This window comes from Lycorma delicatula, chromosome 6, assembly GCF_047948215.1.
Source record: "Lycorma delicatula isolate Av1 chromosome 6, ASM4794821v1, whole genome shotgun sequence".
NCBI classification, from domain to species: Eukaryota; Metazoa; Arthropoda; class Insecta; order Hemiptera; family Fulgoridae; genus Lycorma; species Lycorma delicatula.
Genome location: NC_134460.1, coordinates 19,404,614 through 19,422,791, shown reverse-complemented (window position 1 = coordinate 19,422,791; position 18,178 = coordinate 19,404,614). Strand labels below are relative to the sequence as shown.

Sequence of the window (18,178 nt, the reverse complement as noted above, 5' to 3'; positions counted from 1 at the left end):
TAAATTATAGAAATTTTCTTCGTATCATTTCATAATTAAGTCTTTTATCTCAAAATAAAATTAAAAAAACAATGTAGTATAAATCAGGTACTTCCTTGGTTCATACACAAATTTACAATCAGATTATTAAAATTATAAAGTGTGATCACAGATATAAGCTCAGTTATTTTCTTACCCTGCAGCACAAATTTAAACATAATGTGTAATATTATGTACATAAAGACTAATGGTGTTTTTACACGTATGAGGAGAGTAAAGTGATGATTTTATAAAACTATATATCCAAGGCACATCAAGTGTAATCAATTCTTTTGATTAAGGTCCTGAAAAGAAATCAGTAAACAATCAATTTTAGTTGATTTTATCAATTCAAATTTAGGCTAAAACATAACTTTGTTACAAATAAATTTATTCTTAATTCCAAATAATGTTCACTTTCTACTTCAATTACAAATTAAAAAAGAAAAAACTAATCAACAAAAATATTTGGTGCTGTAAGTTTATTCATCTTACTGAGCAAATAATTTTTATTCAGTTATTGAACAATAAATATGCTCACACAAGAGAACATTTAAATAAAGATTAATATATTAAATCCATATTTTAAAAGATTATGGATATCATTTTGGTTAAGTAAATTTAGCACAATGAGATTATATTTACACTTTATAAAATAAACATCACAACTTTCTAAATACACAGGGATGTTATTCAACAAGATATTTTCATATGCTGAAAAACATCATTTCACTTGTCAAACATAATTTTATTATGCGACTATAAATGTTCAACGAAAAATGTAAAATTTTCCACTACGCTACCTTGTCCCTAGCTAAAACTTTCCCAGCCTGATCAAAAAAGTGAAAAGACCAGTCTTGTCAAAACAGATAATCCTAAATACAGACTTATTTAAATCATTAAAACGCCAAAAGAACAAAAAATAACAAATCCATTTCTAAAGAAATGCCTGAACTATCTAAATAAGTGTAAAAGGTCTGCAGTCATTAAAAACACAAACTTAAGTAAATTCGTCACCCCCTCCCCAGGTAGAAAACTTACTTCATAATATTTATTGCTTAAGTTTTCCCTTAGGCTAACCTTTTCTATTTCTTTTATACATGGTCCTCACAGCCTCTACCTTTGAAGGCAAGGTGTCTGAGGAAATGGAATCTTCATCCATCTCCAATACCAGCAGGATGTTTTGTGACCAGTATTGAATGATACTGGCCCATGTAGAGCAGGAAGTCTAGACTGTATGCACTCCTGAAATTTTTGGGGCAGCTAAAATGTTTGCTTTAACTTTTGGAATTCTCTGTGCTTTCGAAGGCTCCATAGGTACTTGTTTAACAGTCTCTTTTTATCCCTAATCATTTTCATCATCTTTCTTACATCCTAGGGTATTTTCTCTAGCTGAACATCGAACTGCATTAGATTAGGTTCACACTTCTTTTTATATTTCTTCTTCATTTTCCTTCACCTTATGACTAGTCGGAGGTTCATTCCTGCATTGAAAAGAACTGTTTTGTTTAGTGACACCTGGTTTTTTCTATGCCGGTTTTCGGCTGCTTTCTCCAGTTGCTTAACTTTCCAATTTCTCATTGAAAATATTTAGCTAGGGCTGGAGCTAGCTCAGAGATGTAGTCTTTCGATTTGAAAGATGTTGCAAGAGCAACCTGTGCGTAAGATTTTACCTTAGGTGATTTACTATGTGTGACTTTCTTGCTTCGAAGTATGACCTTTTGTATGGTCTTTACCTCTTGAATTGCTATTCTTTCCTTATACACTGGGGAGTTTTGAGATCTTGTCAGATGATGCTCATGGCAACTGACACATATAGGAGGATCCTGCACAGGTCATCTGGATGCAGTGGGTCACCACAAGCATAGATTTATTGCCAAATAAATATCAATATCTGACATCCAAAGCACCACAGTGGAGTTAGGATGAACAGACTAACTTCAAATCCAACACTCCAGTTTTCTTGGCTTTTTGTAGCTGTGGATGAAATCCTTTTCACTTCTCTTGATGACCAAATATTTTGGTTACTGTATTACTGTTTGGCTGAAACTGGGTTCGATCCATCTTATCTACATCTGTGAACTCTACACTTTTCCTTTGCTTTGCTTTGCTTGTGAAGAGAAAGGCTCTATCAGACACGGATTTTTACGTGGAACCTCTGCTACAGAAGGTGTGAATGAATCCATAAATAAAAAGATGCCAGTCAAGATGTCACAAGGTGCAGGTGAACAGGCATTTGGGTATGTCATGGATGACTGATCATGCCTAGGTTTCCTCAGTCAACTGCCTCCCACAGCTGAAACCCACGGCAGGGAGTCAGGTTCTGCTTGACCCACTATACTGATGCCAGGGCTACATGTAGTAACAGCTCTGATACACTTATCCACGGAGCACTCCCTGCTAAGAACCAAAGTGACTGACTCATGCTGAACGGCCTACGACCTCAATAGAGCAAACTTACATCAGCTTAGCCTCAACTAAGTTTCCACTTCCAGGGGTGGGATAACCACAGTCTGCTCAATAACAGCAAAAACAGATCATGGTCATGCCTCACCCTCCTGCTGCAAGCAGTGAAACCAAGAAGCACAATCATGACCAGTTAGAATAGCTTGGAACTGCCATTTCCCACATTCCATAAGGGGAGCTCCTGAGCAAGACCGACATAAGTAAAAGTATCATGTTGGTGCCTGCCCAAACGTGTGCGTAAATGTAAATGCATGGACATGGAGGTTACATCTAGTTATTACTATTATTTCAAACTATGTATTCATTTTTATGTATTCATGGGCTACAATCACTTCTTTTTCTTATTGATTAATTTTATACTTAAGGTTTTCTACAGTTTTCCTTGATCCTTCCAGCAGATGCCTGGAATAATTCCTTCTTGTTAATTGTGGATTAGCTCATCTCTTTATTCCTGGGTGCCATGTGCCCTACATAATGTATAATTATGTTTTCATCCAAATAACATTTTATTTGTTTATTCAGTTTATTTGAATTGTACAGAATTAATTAAATATTATAGTTTCAATCCATTTCTAAGGAAAAATAACCAGAATTAGTAATGGCCAGCCACTTTGTATAATGGTTAGCATCTAGCTTTAGAATCAGCTGATCTTTGGTTCAATTGCCAATAAGGTGCTAACAATTTTTTATACATCATCTCATCTTTGCTGAAATATTTGTGTAGCATGTCAAACATTGTAATATTAAAATAAACAAAATAGTCACAGACATTTTTGTGAAGAAATTTGTAGGTAAAAAACTTTTATTTTTTATGATCTCATTTTATTATTTTAAAAGCAGTAAATATTCTATAGACTAATCTACACATTAAAATATAAAATCAGTAAGTTTATTTACAACATATTATTTTATACTTACAGTATTAGGTATATCAACTGCAGTACCCATCATTTTGGTAACACCATTCAGGAGTTATAGCTTCAGCATTTATACTGCGACGAACTAAACGCTCTCTTTGTTCAAGCATACGATTCTGTGCTGCTAAACTGGATGTATCTGGGTTACTCCACACTCTTTCTGCCATTGCTGCTGCACGTGGCCAAACTTTAGCATCCAATGAAAATTCATCAACAAGTTCACCCCACATCGCAACTTCACCTCCTAATACACCTTTAAAACTGAAAAAAGAACATCAAAAGATATCTAAGAATACATGTAATCAAGAATAATTTATAATAATTCAATATAGCCGTAATTTAAAATCAATTTAAATAATTTTAATATCAACTTATCTTACTGCTTTTTTCAATAATCATGTACACTCATAACCACTTTGTAGTAATCATCATTTTATTGGATGATTTATTAAAAAAAAAAAAACCGTTAAAATTTATTATTACAATTTTTTTTTTAAATGTTAAAAGAGAGCCATGTATATTTTTTCAGTTAGTTAATTAAAACTAATTATTATATCTACTAGTATTGCAGACTGTTGATGGAGATTAGTAATATTGTTTTCTTATGTACATTATAGTTCACATTATATATGTTTGAAAAATTAATAAAAACTTTGGTTTCCATATTTTTGAATTTATACTGAGAATTTTTAAATACTGAAAAACAAATACTAAAAATGTTTTAAAAAAGGCAAATACTATTAATAATAAAAAAGATTAAAGGGAACGTTTCATCAAGTTAAGTAAAATAATCATTCATTTAGTAAGTATTTTGTAACAGTAATAATGTTGTAAATTGCACAATACTATCATAGGTCTTGGTAAAAATAACGAAATAATAAATTTAGGCTAAATCAAATATTAATTAATATTTATATTAATGGTGCCAAAAAAACCTAAAACAAATATATAACTTATATGAACAATATATCTTATATATAAATTTTAATGAAAAATCAGATTTGGATATCACATGACTTCCTTTTACATCTAAATTACATATACACATTTTTATAAAATGAAAAGTACATAAATTTTTATTTCATTAATAATTTCTAATTTTTTTTCATACTTTTTTTTATAGTTATTGAATTATTATTTATTGTAATTTTTTTTACAATCAGAGGTTAATAATTATTAATAAATCAATATATTTAAATTAAAAAAAAAAAGAAAAAGTTAAAAAAAGCAGATGAAGTCTGATTTGAACCGATGTGCCTTCCCCTTTTAAGATCCGATTATTTCATTAATTAAAATTTAATTTTGATATAACTTTGGAACCAATGAAAATAAGTACTACTTATGATATATCGTTGAAAAGCTCTCAACGAGGGGGTTATTACTCCAGCTAAGAAAAAGACCAAATTTGTTTTGGATTTTGGCCTTTTTTGGACACTTTTGGTTCAGTTGATTGCAATCAAAAGGGAAGGTGCACAAGTAGATGTTACAACAATCCTAAATCCAAAATTTCAACATCCTACGGCTAATCGTTTTTGAGTTATGTGAGATATATACGTACATACGTACAGACATCACGCTGAAACTAGTCAAAATCGTTTCAAGGATGGTCAAAATGGATATTAACGTTGAAATCTGAAAACCAAAATTTTTCGCGATCACAATACTTCCTTTACTTCATACAAGGAAGTAAAAATAGCTTTAAATAAATCATATCAATAAAATCAGAAATAATGAAAAAAAAAAAAAATAATAATTTAATCCTAACAAAAATTTGATAATGTTCAAAATAAAATTACAAATAACAATGTAATTATCATTAAAGTAAATTATGTTCTGTAATTATGCCTAAATTTTAATGTACAAATGAAGCAAATTCTTTTATAGAAAATAAAATATTTTAAGAACTGATGCAACTATTAAACACAGAAAATACTATAAAGTGCAAAATAAATAATATATAAAGAAATTTGCATAAATAACATTACCCATTTCCTGTATTTTTCAGTTTGTTAAAAAATTAATTTGCAAAGAAAGGTTTACCAGTTCAATCTTAAGTAAATTATTCAAATGCATCCATTAATAGAATTTTAATATATACATTAAAACAAATGAAATACACACACACACACATACACACACACACACACACACACACACACACACACACACACACACACACACACACACACACACACACATCACATACAGTCTAAAAAATGGTTTAGACTGCAGAAAAGTTTTGTATGTTAAAACAATTACAATTAGGAAATGATTCTTATTTTATATGAGCTAAATGTATATAAACCTCCTAATCAAAGGTACATTAATATTAGATTCATTTCCACTTCTTAAACCTGCAGATGTTGAGTTAACCTATCACTGACACACTTTTATAACATTTTAATTTGAATTAATTAGATCCATTCCAATTTGGTTTTAGTTCTGAAAGGAGTAGTTTTAATACTAATTATGAGTTTATTGTTAGTTTCTTTAGTAATTGGTGGGTCACAGAGAACTGCCTAGGTATACTAAAATCTGCCAAAGGTATTTTATAGCGCTGACCATAACTTTTTAGTAAAGTGTTCTTTTATCGTTAGTTATGATGTTTTACTGGGCCAAACATATCTTATTTAAAGAAAACAAAAAAAAAAAAATAACGTAAATAATTTAAAATAAAAAAATTTTAATTAAGTCTGTAATGGAACACTCAGAGTTTCACTTTTCCTTTTGGGTATTCCTTTACTATTTCTTTTGGGGCCTTTATTATATCATATTTAATTAATCTTCTATGCTGATGACACCATACTAATATTTTTAATTCTGATTCTAATTATTAGCCTTTAGTTTAAATATGATTCTGATCATATGAACAGTTGGTTTTGAACAAATGGCCTTTTTCTGAACACAATTAAAAATAATCTTTTAAGCTTAAAGTTAGATGTCTTTTAAGTACAATTTTTAATTGCATAGTTAATAAAAAGAAAAAAAAAATTAATGATCTGGCAATTTCCATTTTGCTATGTTTTTGGGTTTTAAGGTTTGATAGTTCATAACACACTTATAAGGATCTGATTAAAGAATTTAATCTAAAAAAATATAGTAGTAAATAACTACATGATTAAAGAAAAGAAAAGTAAATGTAAAATTAAATTCCAAATGAATAGTAAAATGTACAAATTAACTAATTTAGAAGACAAATAAAAATGTGTCTTGTGTACCGGTGAACCTTTCAGTGTTAATATTAATTCAAATAAACCACCAAAAAAAAACCCAGTTCTAATTTCCACCAACAGTTAGCTAACAAATAATAAATTTTATAAAACAACTGAAAGAATAAAAGTCTCTTTCCTGACAAAAAAAAGTAATAATTGTTAATGTTTTTTGATTTAAAAAAAACTTGTCTGATGATATGATAATCAAAAAGAAAGCATTTATGCGTATATGTACTTTCATAACCTATTCTATTTGTGAAAACAATGGAAAAAGTTCATATAAACATATATCCTAAATTCTACATTTGCGAGATACGGCTGGTGAAAAATTTGCTTAGATTTCAGCTATCCCAGTGAAATGAGGTTGTACTGAAATTTTTAGGATGTTAATTAAGGAACAGAATTAGTGATTGCTTATGGTTTATTACTAAAAGATCAAATAAAATTAGTCCCTGAACTGTATTGCAGTATTTTTTGAGAAATCTGTGGTGAAAACCAATAAAGTGGGGTAAAAAACCCTGTTTTTTTATGTTTGATGTATAATAGCTTTGTTAAATGGTAATAAACACAAAACCTTTTCTTTAAAACTTGTAGAGAATTTCATTCTGAACAAAATGCTGTAAGAAAAGTTGAATGAAATAAAGAAAAGTTAGAAAAATTCAAATTTTATTTAGAAACAGTACACCAGACCAAAGTGAATTTTATTTACCAATTTATAATAAATGTTCAAAAATGATCCTGCCAGCCATTTTCAACACATTTCTTGGCATGGTTCTGTTGTACTGGTTTTGTTGCTGCATTTAGTTCTTCAGGGCCATCCTTAAGTTGCTCAGTGGCATCCATAATGTGGACAATTAATTCCTCACGAGAATGTATTTTTGTTTTTTTATATGTTTTTCATCCATCCTCAGAAGCAAAAATCTAAAGGTGTCAGATCAGGTGATATTGGGAACCAAGAATGTGGATCTCCACGACTGATCCATTTCTCAGGGAAATGATTTAAGTGAGTGGAAATGGCACAAGAGAAGTGGAGATGTGTGCAATCATGTTGGAAGTATACTTTGCATCTCAGCACTAGAGGAACATCTTCAAGTAGCTGCGGCAATTCTTCTTGAAGAAAGTGCAAGTAGACCTTAGCATTTAAGCCAGGTAACAGTCCAAACAGCTGATTGTGAAGAAGGCCACACCATACATTGGTGTTAAAAATTGCCTTTAACTATTTCATGAGAATTTACTTCTACCCCTGTATGCCCATTGCGTAAGTTGTTGACACCATCTAGAGTGAAATTTGCCTTGTTGGTAAACAAAACATACTTGCAGAGTTGTTGATTTATATTCCATCAGTTGCAGAACTCCAAGTGAAGCAAACCATCTTCTGGGTGTAGGTGTTGAACTAGCTCTTTATGATAAGGATAAAATTTGTTTTTTAAGTGTCCTCTAAACCATTGAATGCGAAACTCCAATCCGCTTAGAAGCCATCGAGTTCTGACGCCTGGACTGCATCAATAATAATTTCATCAATAACAGCATTGTGTTGAACAGATTGTTCGTAGCTGGTATGAATATTAATTAGGTAGTGAACCTGTTTCCTGAAGATTGTGAAAAGTCACGCTAATTGTTTTAGGATCTGGAAAACGAAGCTGGATTGTTTTGGTCCGGAAAACATATTTGATATTGCACTGCAACAGCTGTAGCATTACCATTAAAAACACCCAAAATGAATACCTCATCAGCGTATTCCACTGTTGTAAATAAGTACGGCATTACTACAATGGCAAAACGATCACATTCAAACTAAAATACACAGAAAAACTTTGCCAATGACAGCTCAGTTTACAGTACCCAATACACTTATATTACCTTACAGAATGATTTAAATACTAATACAGTATTATGCATTGCTGGTTAACTGTTGTTATTTTATTGCGAAAAAATAATTTTTCAAATAATTTATTGTGTTTCTGTCATTAATAAAAAAAAATCTATGTAATTCTTATTTTACAATTGTGCAATTATCAGTTTTTTTTTAAATTTTTTAATAACAATTTTTAACAGTAAATTTTATTTTTGCAAATTTTTTCACATCACCAAAACAGAATCTGGTTTTTGTTTACATTAAATAACTACTTTTTTGACAAAAGTAGTAATGTACTGTTTTTAAATAAAATTTGAATCTTTCTAGCTTTTCTTTGTTTTATTCAACTTACCTTACAATTCTCTACAAGTTTTGTTTTTGATTAGTTTTATGTGTTTATTACCATTTAACAAAGTTATTGTAAGTCAAACATAAGAAATAGTGGTTTTTACCCAATTTATTGGTTTTCACCCTAAATTTTTCAAAAACTACTGCAGATATGCTTCAGGAACCAATTTTTATTTGATTTTTTATTTGAAAAATCATAAGAAATCACTAATCACTTATTTAGTTCCTTAATTAACGTCCTAAAAATTTCAGTACGATCTCATTTCACTGGGATAGCTGAAATCTGAGTGAAATCTCTCACTAACTATAACTCACCAACAAAGCATTTAGGATAGGTGTTTATATGATAGGTTATGAAAGTCCCAGGAGAACTTAGCGATACACTAAATAAATAAATAAATATATATATATATATATATATATAATGATTATGCAAAATATATATCTCAATATACAGATAAATATTGTGTATGGATGCTGAATGTTTTAAAAGAATTACATTATATGTTTCTGTTTATTGATTTTTTTCATGTTTTTGTTAAATTTTCATTAACATCAAAATTCTATCACATAGTGATTATAAAAAAAAAAATGAAGTTATATATCGCTGTGACTACTACAGTTTTATTATATTATTTAGAATTTTCAGAATTAATAAACTGTAAAATTGTTCTATTGATCCATTTTATTTAAGGTTTAGTTCAATGAAGTTCTGAAATTTTTATCCAATGTGGTTATTGTACTAGAAGCCAAGAATCAATAGCTGCTCTGAGGAAGTCTAGCACATCTGTTATTCAATTTTGTTGAATCACATTTGTTGACTTTAATGGTAAATGCCAGGTTATGGTATAACTACAAACACATTTTAGAATACTGTTTAATAAAGAAAAAATCCCTGAATATATATATATATATATATATATATATATATATATATATATATATATATATTAATCTCATACGTTAAAAATAAATAAAAAAAACCACTGCTGGTGTGCAATTATGCTATCACATGAAATTGCTCTATTTATTATTTACCTTTCCTGTTGTTTGGCAAAAGTTTTATTAAATAAAACTGAACTACCTAGTGTTCCACCAAATACCAATCTTATTTATTACCAAGAAAGGAATCCACAATAAAGATTGCAAAAATACTGTAGGAAAATTGTTAAAGATAATGTTTGATTTAATTTTGAAATCTTCTGCTAAAATCCACACACAGAGTGTAAAACATAAAATCTTTCCAGCAGCATGATAGAAGAAACATCTGAATTAAATTTTAAAGAAAAACATTTTCTGTGAAAGTTACATATAATTTTATTTGCTTCAATTTAGTTTTTACTTTGGTTTAATTTTAGTTCTTGAAATTTGTGTGAAGATTGATACAGACGTACACAAAGGCATTCTGATTTATGAATAAAGGTGGACCATTGACAAAATTGATATCCAAAGTGTCTAATCTCTTCTAATTCATTGCTTTGTTAGCAATAATACAAAAAATACATCATTGAATAAAAAGAAATTAACGTGTTTATTAATAGAAACAAATTAATAAACGTTTATTTTAATTAATAAAAAAAAAACAAATCTTAATGAAGCACTACAAGCAAATGTTCTATTTGTTTTATAAATTATTCTATTTTCTATTTCTAATATGTATGTTGCCATCCGTTTATCTTGTTAACAATAAACAATCCCAATAAGCATCCTGGCCCAATGAGATGAGGATGATATGTATGACATATAAATGAGGAGTAATTTTTTACAGATTTAGACTGATCATTTCTAAGGTTTTTGATTAATTTAAGCTTAACTACCAAAGTACATTGGTATCCACTGTCTAGTATTCAAATCCATCCAAAAGAAACTTATCTTTATGATAAATTTGAACCTCAGAACCTTAGAGTTTTATGACAATTTTTACCATTAGACCAATATGGTAGAGTTGTATTCATAAAACAAAATTATTGTAGTTAGTTTATCAGTCTTCTTGCTTTATTTTACAGATATAAGTAGGATATTTTCTTGTAGTACTTCATTAAGAGGTTTTCCTATTATTTGCTTTTATTTTACTTATTATTAATTTTTCTTTTATACTTCAATTTTATATTTGTAGTTATTTTTAATGATCACTGTTTAAAATTTTAACTATACAACTAGTTAAGAATTCTAATGTTTTTTGATCATCTCTTGAGAGGTTCTCTTTGGTATTTTATCAGTAATAATTTTGCACAGTTCTTAATTTATTATTTAAAAATTATTCATTATTATTTATTCATTATTATTTTAAAATTAATCTTTTACCCAAAAGGTAGCCTGTTATCATAAACAACATTCCATTTGTAGTAAGCGGTTGAACCCCAGAATCCATGATCCAGATACCATGCATTCTTTGTAGCAAATATGACTCTATATCCTTTAGAAAGAAGTAACTGTGGTAATTCATCTGATTTGTCAACCCAAGTTTCAATAATGTACCTGTATGCCAAAAAGTTAAATCAAAATTAAAATTTCATAAATAATATTACTTAACTAAACTAGTGAAAAGTATCTTAAACATAACATAAAAGAAGGAAAGCCTCCAATAAAAATATTATGTGATTGTGATCATTAAGATAAAAAATTAATAAAATATAAAAATTACAGAATATCTAAAAAATTCTTATGAGAGTACTACGTTGACAGTACTACTGTACTGTCAACCTTGGCTTTGCAAGGTATTAATAAATTACATTGTCTAGCAGTGATGAAATGAGAAACTTATTTTCTCTGTTGAAATTCCCAATGATATATAATTTAAATTTAAATTATTTACATAATTTTTCTGTTAAGTACATTGTTATTGTCCTATTAGTAATTTGGGAGGCATTAGACAGCCCAGCTTTATCCAACAGATATTTCAGCCATTAGGCTTATTTTACACCTACTGAACAGGAGACTGAGTTTCTGGGTTAATCCACAGGTAATCTGATCACACAAAGGGTGCATTAGCTATATCATCAAGGTCCAGCATCTTCATTATGAGGAATCTATTAGGGTCAGACCTACATCTGGGAAACTGGGTCAAGAAAAAAAAGGGATTGGTGGTATGGTAAAGAAAAAAAGATGATCTATCCATGAAGTAAAACAAAATAAACTTCCTTGTTTTGAGATAACTGGAGGCCTTTCTGGCAATATTTCCTATCCCATTAACAATTCCTCAGGAAATCAGGGAATTTCTAACCCCGCTGGGAGCAGGACATTATTGATCAATGACTTTAAATTGTAAATGTGAGCTTATACAAGGATTGTATTGCAACAAAAAAGTGTCATCCAAGAATGTGAAAGAATAATCTTATTTATCCCCAGAACTGAGTTCTGGGGATACAACATAAAACCACTTAACCTGACTCAGTGTAGAGATGTTCTACTATTCTAAGTATGAGCTGCATATTACATATTTGAACTTGTTTTCTCTCATATATTTCTTAAAATTACTACTGAAGACTCGTAGCACATTTTTGAATTTATGTACTATAATATTTAAGTATTACAGAAAAATAAAATTAATAAATTAACAATAAAAAATATAGTAAAATAAAACAAACCTATCTTTATCAAGATATCTTTCTATTATTAATGGATCAGTTAAATGACTAGACCATAGCATAATTGGTGTTCTATCATGTCCAACTTGTTCATCCCATAACTTCAAAACTGTTTCTTGATATTGTCCCCATACTTCAAGGAAGTCAGTTACAGATCGTCCCAGTCCTTGTTTTTGCATCCAGTCAACAATTTCTTCAGTAGAATTCCAGCAAGGAAAGAACACCTTTCAAAAGAAAAAAAAATTACAAATTTATTTTAAAAATATTTTATTTTAACTTTATGTATTGCCTTATATTTAAAAAAAAACAAAAAAAAAACTGTCCAAATGATAAATAATACCAAAGAAAATAACTGATCCTTCAAACTGAAATTACCTTATTATCTACATCTTCAGGAAGTACACTTGAAAAAAATTTGAAATAAGAGTAATGAATAAAAAATTACTATCAAGTAAACTGCTACCAACAATAGGTTACTGAATAGATAATATTGTTATGATTAACTTTTGAATAGACAACATGTTGCATTTACTAACTGATGATTTTATAACATTCAATGTTACTTAAAATTAAATGAAAAAAAAAATAATTGTCTCTCGAAAGCAGAATTATTTAGATTTTATTTTTGAACCAATTTTTTCATATTAAAAAAAAATCAAAATTGTGATATTAGAATACCAAGCAATGAATATAATATAACACTAGCTACAATCATAGTGATCAGTTTGAAAAACAGGAATTAAAATTTTTATAATATATAAAAATTGGTTTAATTTTTTTAATATAAGTAAGTGTACTTCCAGAATATTTTTTTAGACCTACGATGGAGTCCCACCTCATTTACACATGTGCTGGTGGTACACATGTTAAACTTGTTATGTTGTATATCTGGTTATTAAGTAGTCAAACAGTAAATCTCTAGTGCATTTACACATCTAATAGGTTATTTTTATCAAATTCAATACTTTTGTAACTTTGCTATTGTTCTAATGTTTTGAGTTTGTGGTACTTAAATGATGCATATAAAATTTGCATGTTATGGTTATTCACTTTATAAGTGTGTCCAGTATTTATGAGGTGATTTATATAAATCAATTCACATTTTTTGTTAAGGGTTCATTGTACGTATTAAGAATTCAGCATAATAAAATTCTTGGTACATGCTATATAAGTGATGGTTATATAACATGCAAAATAATTATTTGTAACAAATGTTCATACAAAATTGCTGATATTTTCAGGTAAGGAGAAAACTATACATTTTTAAACTTATAAATAAAATACATACAATCAAATGGTATATTGAAAAACAGTCAATGGATATAGCAACCCAGGAGTATTCAGATTGAACTGCAGTGATCCCACTAAATCTAAGTTGAGGGAAACTGAATGCATATTTATTTATAGATACAAGCAGTGCAAACAATATCAAAATCAAATATTGCAAAACCATCTCAAACAGGACAAAATATAATGATATTAACCAAAACACATATTTTGTATACAAAAAATAAAAATAAAATACCTGAACGGTATGAAAATTAACACTCTTAATTCGACAAAAACAAATGTCAAATGAACAAACAGTACATAAAATCAGATCTATTGCTTAATCATTTATTAAACAAGTTTCCTAATCACTCTAGGAAAGGTGCCATTAAAACAGCATTATCTGCCACACTACTGATAAGAAACAGCATTATAGAACTGAAAAGATTTACTGGAATCATATTTCCAGATAATTAAGAAGTGAGCTAGTTCTTAAAATAACTTTTATAAAACAAATCTAATTATCATTGTTATAATTTAATTATACAGGTCAACAAAAAAAGGAAAAAAAATTAGAATTGAGAAGAAAGTAGGTGAATTCTAAGTACTTTCAGCATAAAAAGTACTTAGAATTCACCTACTTTCATCTTAAAATGAAATCAGTTTTTCTTCATCACCCTCAGATTTTTAGTTATGGCTTGAGATGAAATGACATCATTCGACTATTATGTACAAAATATAAGTCTACACCATGTATCACAATATAAATCAGATATGAATAAGCAAACATACAGATGTTCTAACATATTTGTATTATTTGTTCCACGAATGATGGAACAAATAAAATTTAAGGGTTGTAACTTAAGAATGTTATGTGATGGGTTGTTTTAGAATACATATTCAGATTCTGCATATAAAATACTATACAGAACACCTACTCTCTTTTCATTTCCAAAGTTTATGTTAACCAGTGTTATCAATAAACCATTAATACATCTATTTATTTATTTATTATACCTCATCTCCACCCAAATGTAGAACACTTCCATGTGAAAACAAATCAATAACATCTCTGAAAAGATCTTTCATTACTTTGAATAAATTAGGATTAGAAGGATTTAATTGACCACATGGTGGTTGAATACAATAATCTCGCCATGGCTGTTGATTTACACACACTGCTAAGTCTCCAAGTCCAAATTCAGATCCCCACTGCCAACCATATCCTGCATGTGCTGGACCATCCAGTTCAAGTATCACTTGTATACCACGTTGATATGCATATGAGATCAATTCAGCAATATCTGTTGGGTGATATACTTCTTTTGCAGAGTATGCTCCAAACCTAAATAAATAATAAGTAGTAATATTAAAAATTAAATTTTTCATGTACAATGTAATTTAATTAATGTTCTATTTTCAATCAGACAACAGCAACTCTTAATTTAGATCTCTTTTGATTGAGTCAGTGATTTTATGAGTACATGTATACTGATAATTAATACTGGCTGGTATTAGAGACAAGCATTGCATACTGATGACAGGCACTTTAGAAAATATGTCTGCTTTGGCAATTTAATTAACATAAGGAACTTGTCTGATCTATTTATTAAAATATAAAGTTGCTAAAGTTTCTGGGGTAAACGGAAAACAAAAAAAAAAAAAAACAAATAATTACAAAAGTAAGTTATAAACATTAGTGCAAACAATATTTTCATTAAGCACTGCTCAGTGAGTGTCACATTATATAACTTTATAAACTTCTCTATAAATTATACATAAAAACAGTACCTAATGTGTTATCTATACAAAGCAATGAAAAAACACATTATTATTATTTTTATTGTTAACATTATTAAATTTTATTTTATTTGATTTAAAAAATAATAACTGAAAATTAAATTATTTTAATGTTGTCCATTAATGCTGACAATTAAATTAATTCTAGATTAAAGTATTCAGATAATTAAATACTATTTATTTTGAAATGGTTTTTAATTGAGCTTCACTCAATACAAATATTTAATATATTATATTTAATATTTTATATATAGTAAGTTACAAGTAAAATTATAATAAAGGCTTTTTGTGATAACTCTTCCTTATTAAAGTAACATAAATGCTAATTGGTACATAAAAGTATTTCAAGATAGCAAAAGGTCTTGTGTACATGATTAATAAAGTTCCAAACATTAAATACTTAAGAAATTTGAGGACAAATAACTGAAAATAAAAAAATACCTATATTCTGAACTGATAATAATTGATGCAACTAAGTGTTAGATAGATCCACTTGACTAGTTACTGATTTTGTCTGTCTATTTTTTTTTTTTTTTATTAGAAAAACAATCTAAACAAATCCTACAAATATACAACTCTCTGCAAATTCCTGAATTCAGAATTTACTGTCAAAAAGAATCCAAGAAATGGTAATGTTAAATAGAATTGAAGATTCATTGTTTTCAAATTATGTTTATATTTAATTAATATTAAAATAAATAAATAATTTTACTATTTCAATTATTTAATATTTGGTTTTTCTTTTTAATTGAATGTACCATATAACTCAAACTGCATTAATTAATAATAATACATTCACTATATTCATTTTCATTGTTTTAATATTTATCAATCTTTTTTAGTTTCATAGATTTATTGCATTCAGCTAATTGAAACTATATGGAGTAAGAAAGATTTTTTTGTCTGTGGTTCATAAATAAAATACTCTCATATCTAATCTCCTTTGAATAAACTAAATTCCTATGTAAACTTTAATCCTGTGAGTAAAGATTTTAAATTAAATAATTCATTTAAAATTTTTAACTTCAAAGTTTATGTGCATAACCAATTTGAACTAAATTTCATTTTATTATTTATATTTATTCTAAAATAATCTACTATTGATTAATCTTTACACAATAATTCTCCAGCAACCTACCACTCAGAAAAAGGAAGAAGAAAAAATATACATATTAATATAAGTAATTCTTAATATCAATGGAAAAAGATTCACTACTATTATAATAAAATTAAATTTATAACTATAATATAATTTAAAAAAAAGATAAATTTTACCTTGATAACTGAGGAACTCTAGGTGATTCTAATGGAAAACTGTGTGAGTCAGTTGCATGCCAGTGAAATACATTAAGTTTTGATGCAGCCATACCATCAAGTGTACGTTTTATTGCATTTAGCGGTAAAAAGTTACGTGATGTATCAAGTAATAGCCCTCTATGTGAATAAAATGGTTTATCTGAGATTCTTGCGTGCGATACAATTGCTAAACCATGCCTACCATTCAATTCATATCCAGTAATAAGTTGACTAAGTGTTTCTAAACCATGTCTTGCACCAAATACTGTTGCAGCTTCAATTTCGACACTCACCTGGTTACCTGTCAACAACTTTTAAGTGAAAATTAATGCTTATAATAATAGTATCTATTTATAAAATTCATGCTACCAAATCTAAGTTGTTTGCATTAAATGTAATAAAATTCATTGTATATGTAAAGTACAAAAGGAAACAAGTCATAATTGCTTTCTCCCATTGGAACCAATTCAACTACCTTATTTAATTACTCTGATCCCAAGATTTGGTAGTTATATTGATTCATTATGTAGTCTAGTCTAGATAATGAATCAATATTCATTAATCTAGTCTAGCCAAAAATTATCCCATGATGGTAATTTAAGAAAATGAAATTTCAAACTAGATTTGGTGATAAATGTGTTAGGGTACATAATGACATCTATCACGAAATGAAAGAATTTTCAAAATTCTTAACATAAGAATTAATAATATACATTTTTAGCATCTGACAAGAAATGGAAAAAGTAGGTTTGTGGAAATCTAGAGGATAACATTATTTGAATGTAAACCAGTTTACATAAAGCCAAAGTTCACGGAGAAATTATCAAATGAAAGTCTATCTGTAATAGAAAAATTATTATAAAAAAGGCTGTAATATGTTTTAACTAAGACATGCTTTTATTCTATTGAATATTCTTTCCCCTCCAAGCAAATAGGTAATTTAGATAGTTATAAGTTTGAGATTAAAGATAAGATTATTATGATATGCTGGAGCTACTTTACTGCATGTTTGTTTAAGTTTAAACTGAACAGTAACAACAGACTTAAATCTCATGAATCATAAGATAAAATATAGTTTTTCTTGCACAGATACCAACCATATTGCCATCATATTAGCAAAATGTCGGTTGACATATTTCATGGATAATCAATATTGACAACAAAAAGTTAATAATTATCTTTGCTGTAACCAAAAAATACTTCCCTAGGCTCACTGAGTGGAAAGTTATTAGACTGTTAAATATACTTTGCTGTAACCAAAAATTACTTCCCTAGGCTCACTGAGTGGAAAGTTATTAGACTGTTAAATATACTGATTCTTCATGAGAAACTTTTATCTTGTCTCAATTATTATGCTGTCAGAAAGAAGTAGGACAGAACAGGCTATAGTATACATCAGTATGAAGAATT

The 18,178-nt window shown here is 28.4% G+C and overlaps 1 protein-coding gene across 2 annotated transcripts in view; it reads right to left on the bottom strand.

Annotated features, from left to right (window-relative positions):
• The window catches only part of Hexo2 (beta-hexosaminidase 2), a 90,181-nt gene continuing 72,003 nt past the window's right edge, over positions 1-18,178 (bottom strand). For both annotated transcript variants that reach the window (XM_075369344.1, XM_075369343.1), the window contains exons 5-10: positions 16,748-17,069; positions 14,690-15,017; positions 12,404-12,627; positions 11,121-11,294; positions 3,403-3,662; positions 1-323 (exon numbers count right to left, since the gene is read on the bottom strand). In XM_075369344.1, coding sequence (XP_075225459.1) covers positions 3,416-3,662; positions 11,121-11,294; positions 12,404-12,627; positions 14,690-15,017; positions 16,748-17,069 — 1,295 coding nt within the window. In that variant the 3' untranslated portion in view covers positions 1-323; positions 3,403-3,415. The remainder of the gene's footprint in view (positions 324-3,402; positions 3,663-11,120; positions 11,295-12,403; positions 12,628-14,689; positions 15,018-16,747; positions 17,070-18,178) is intronic.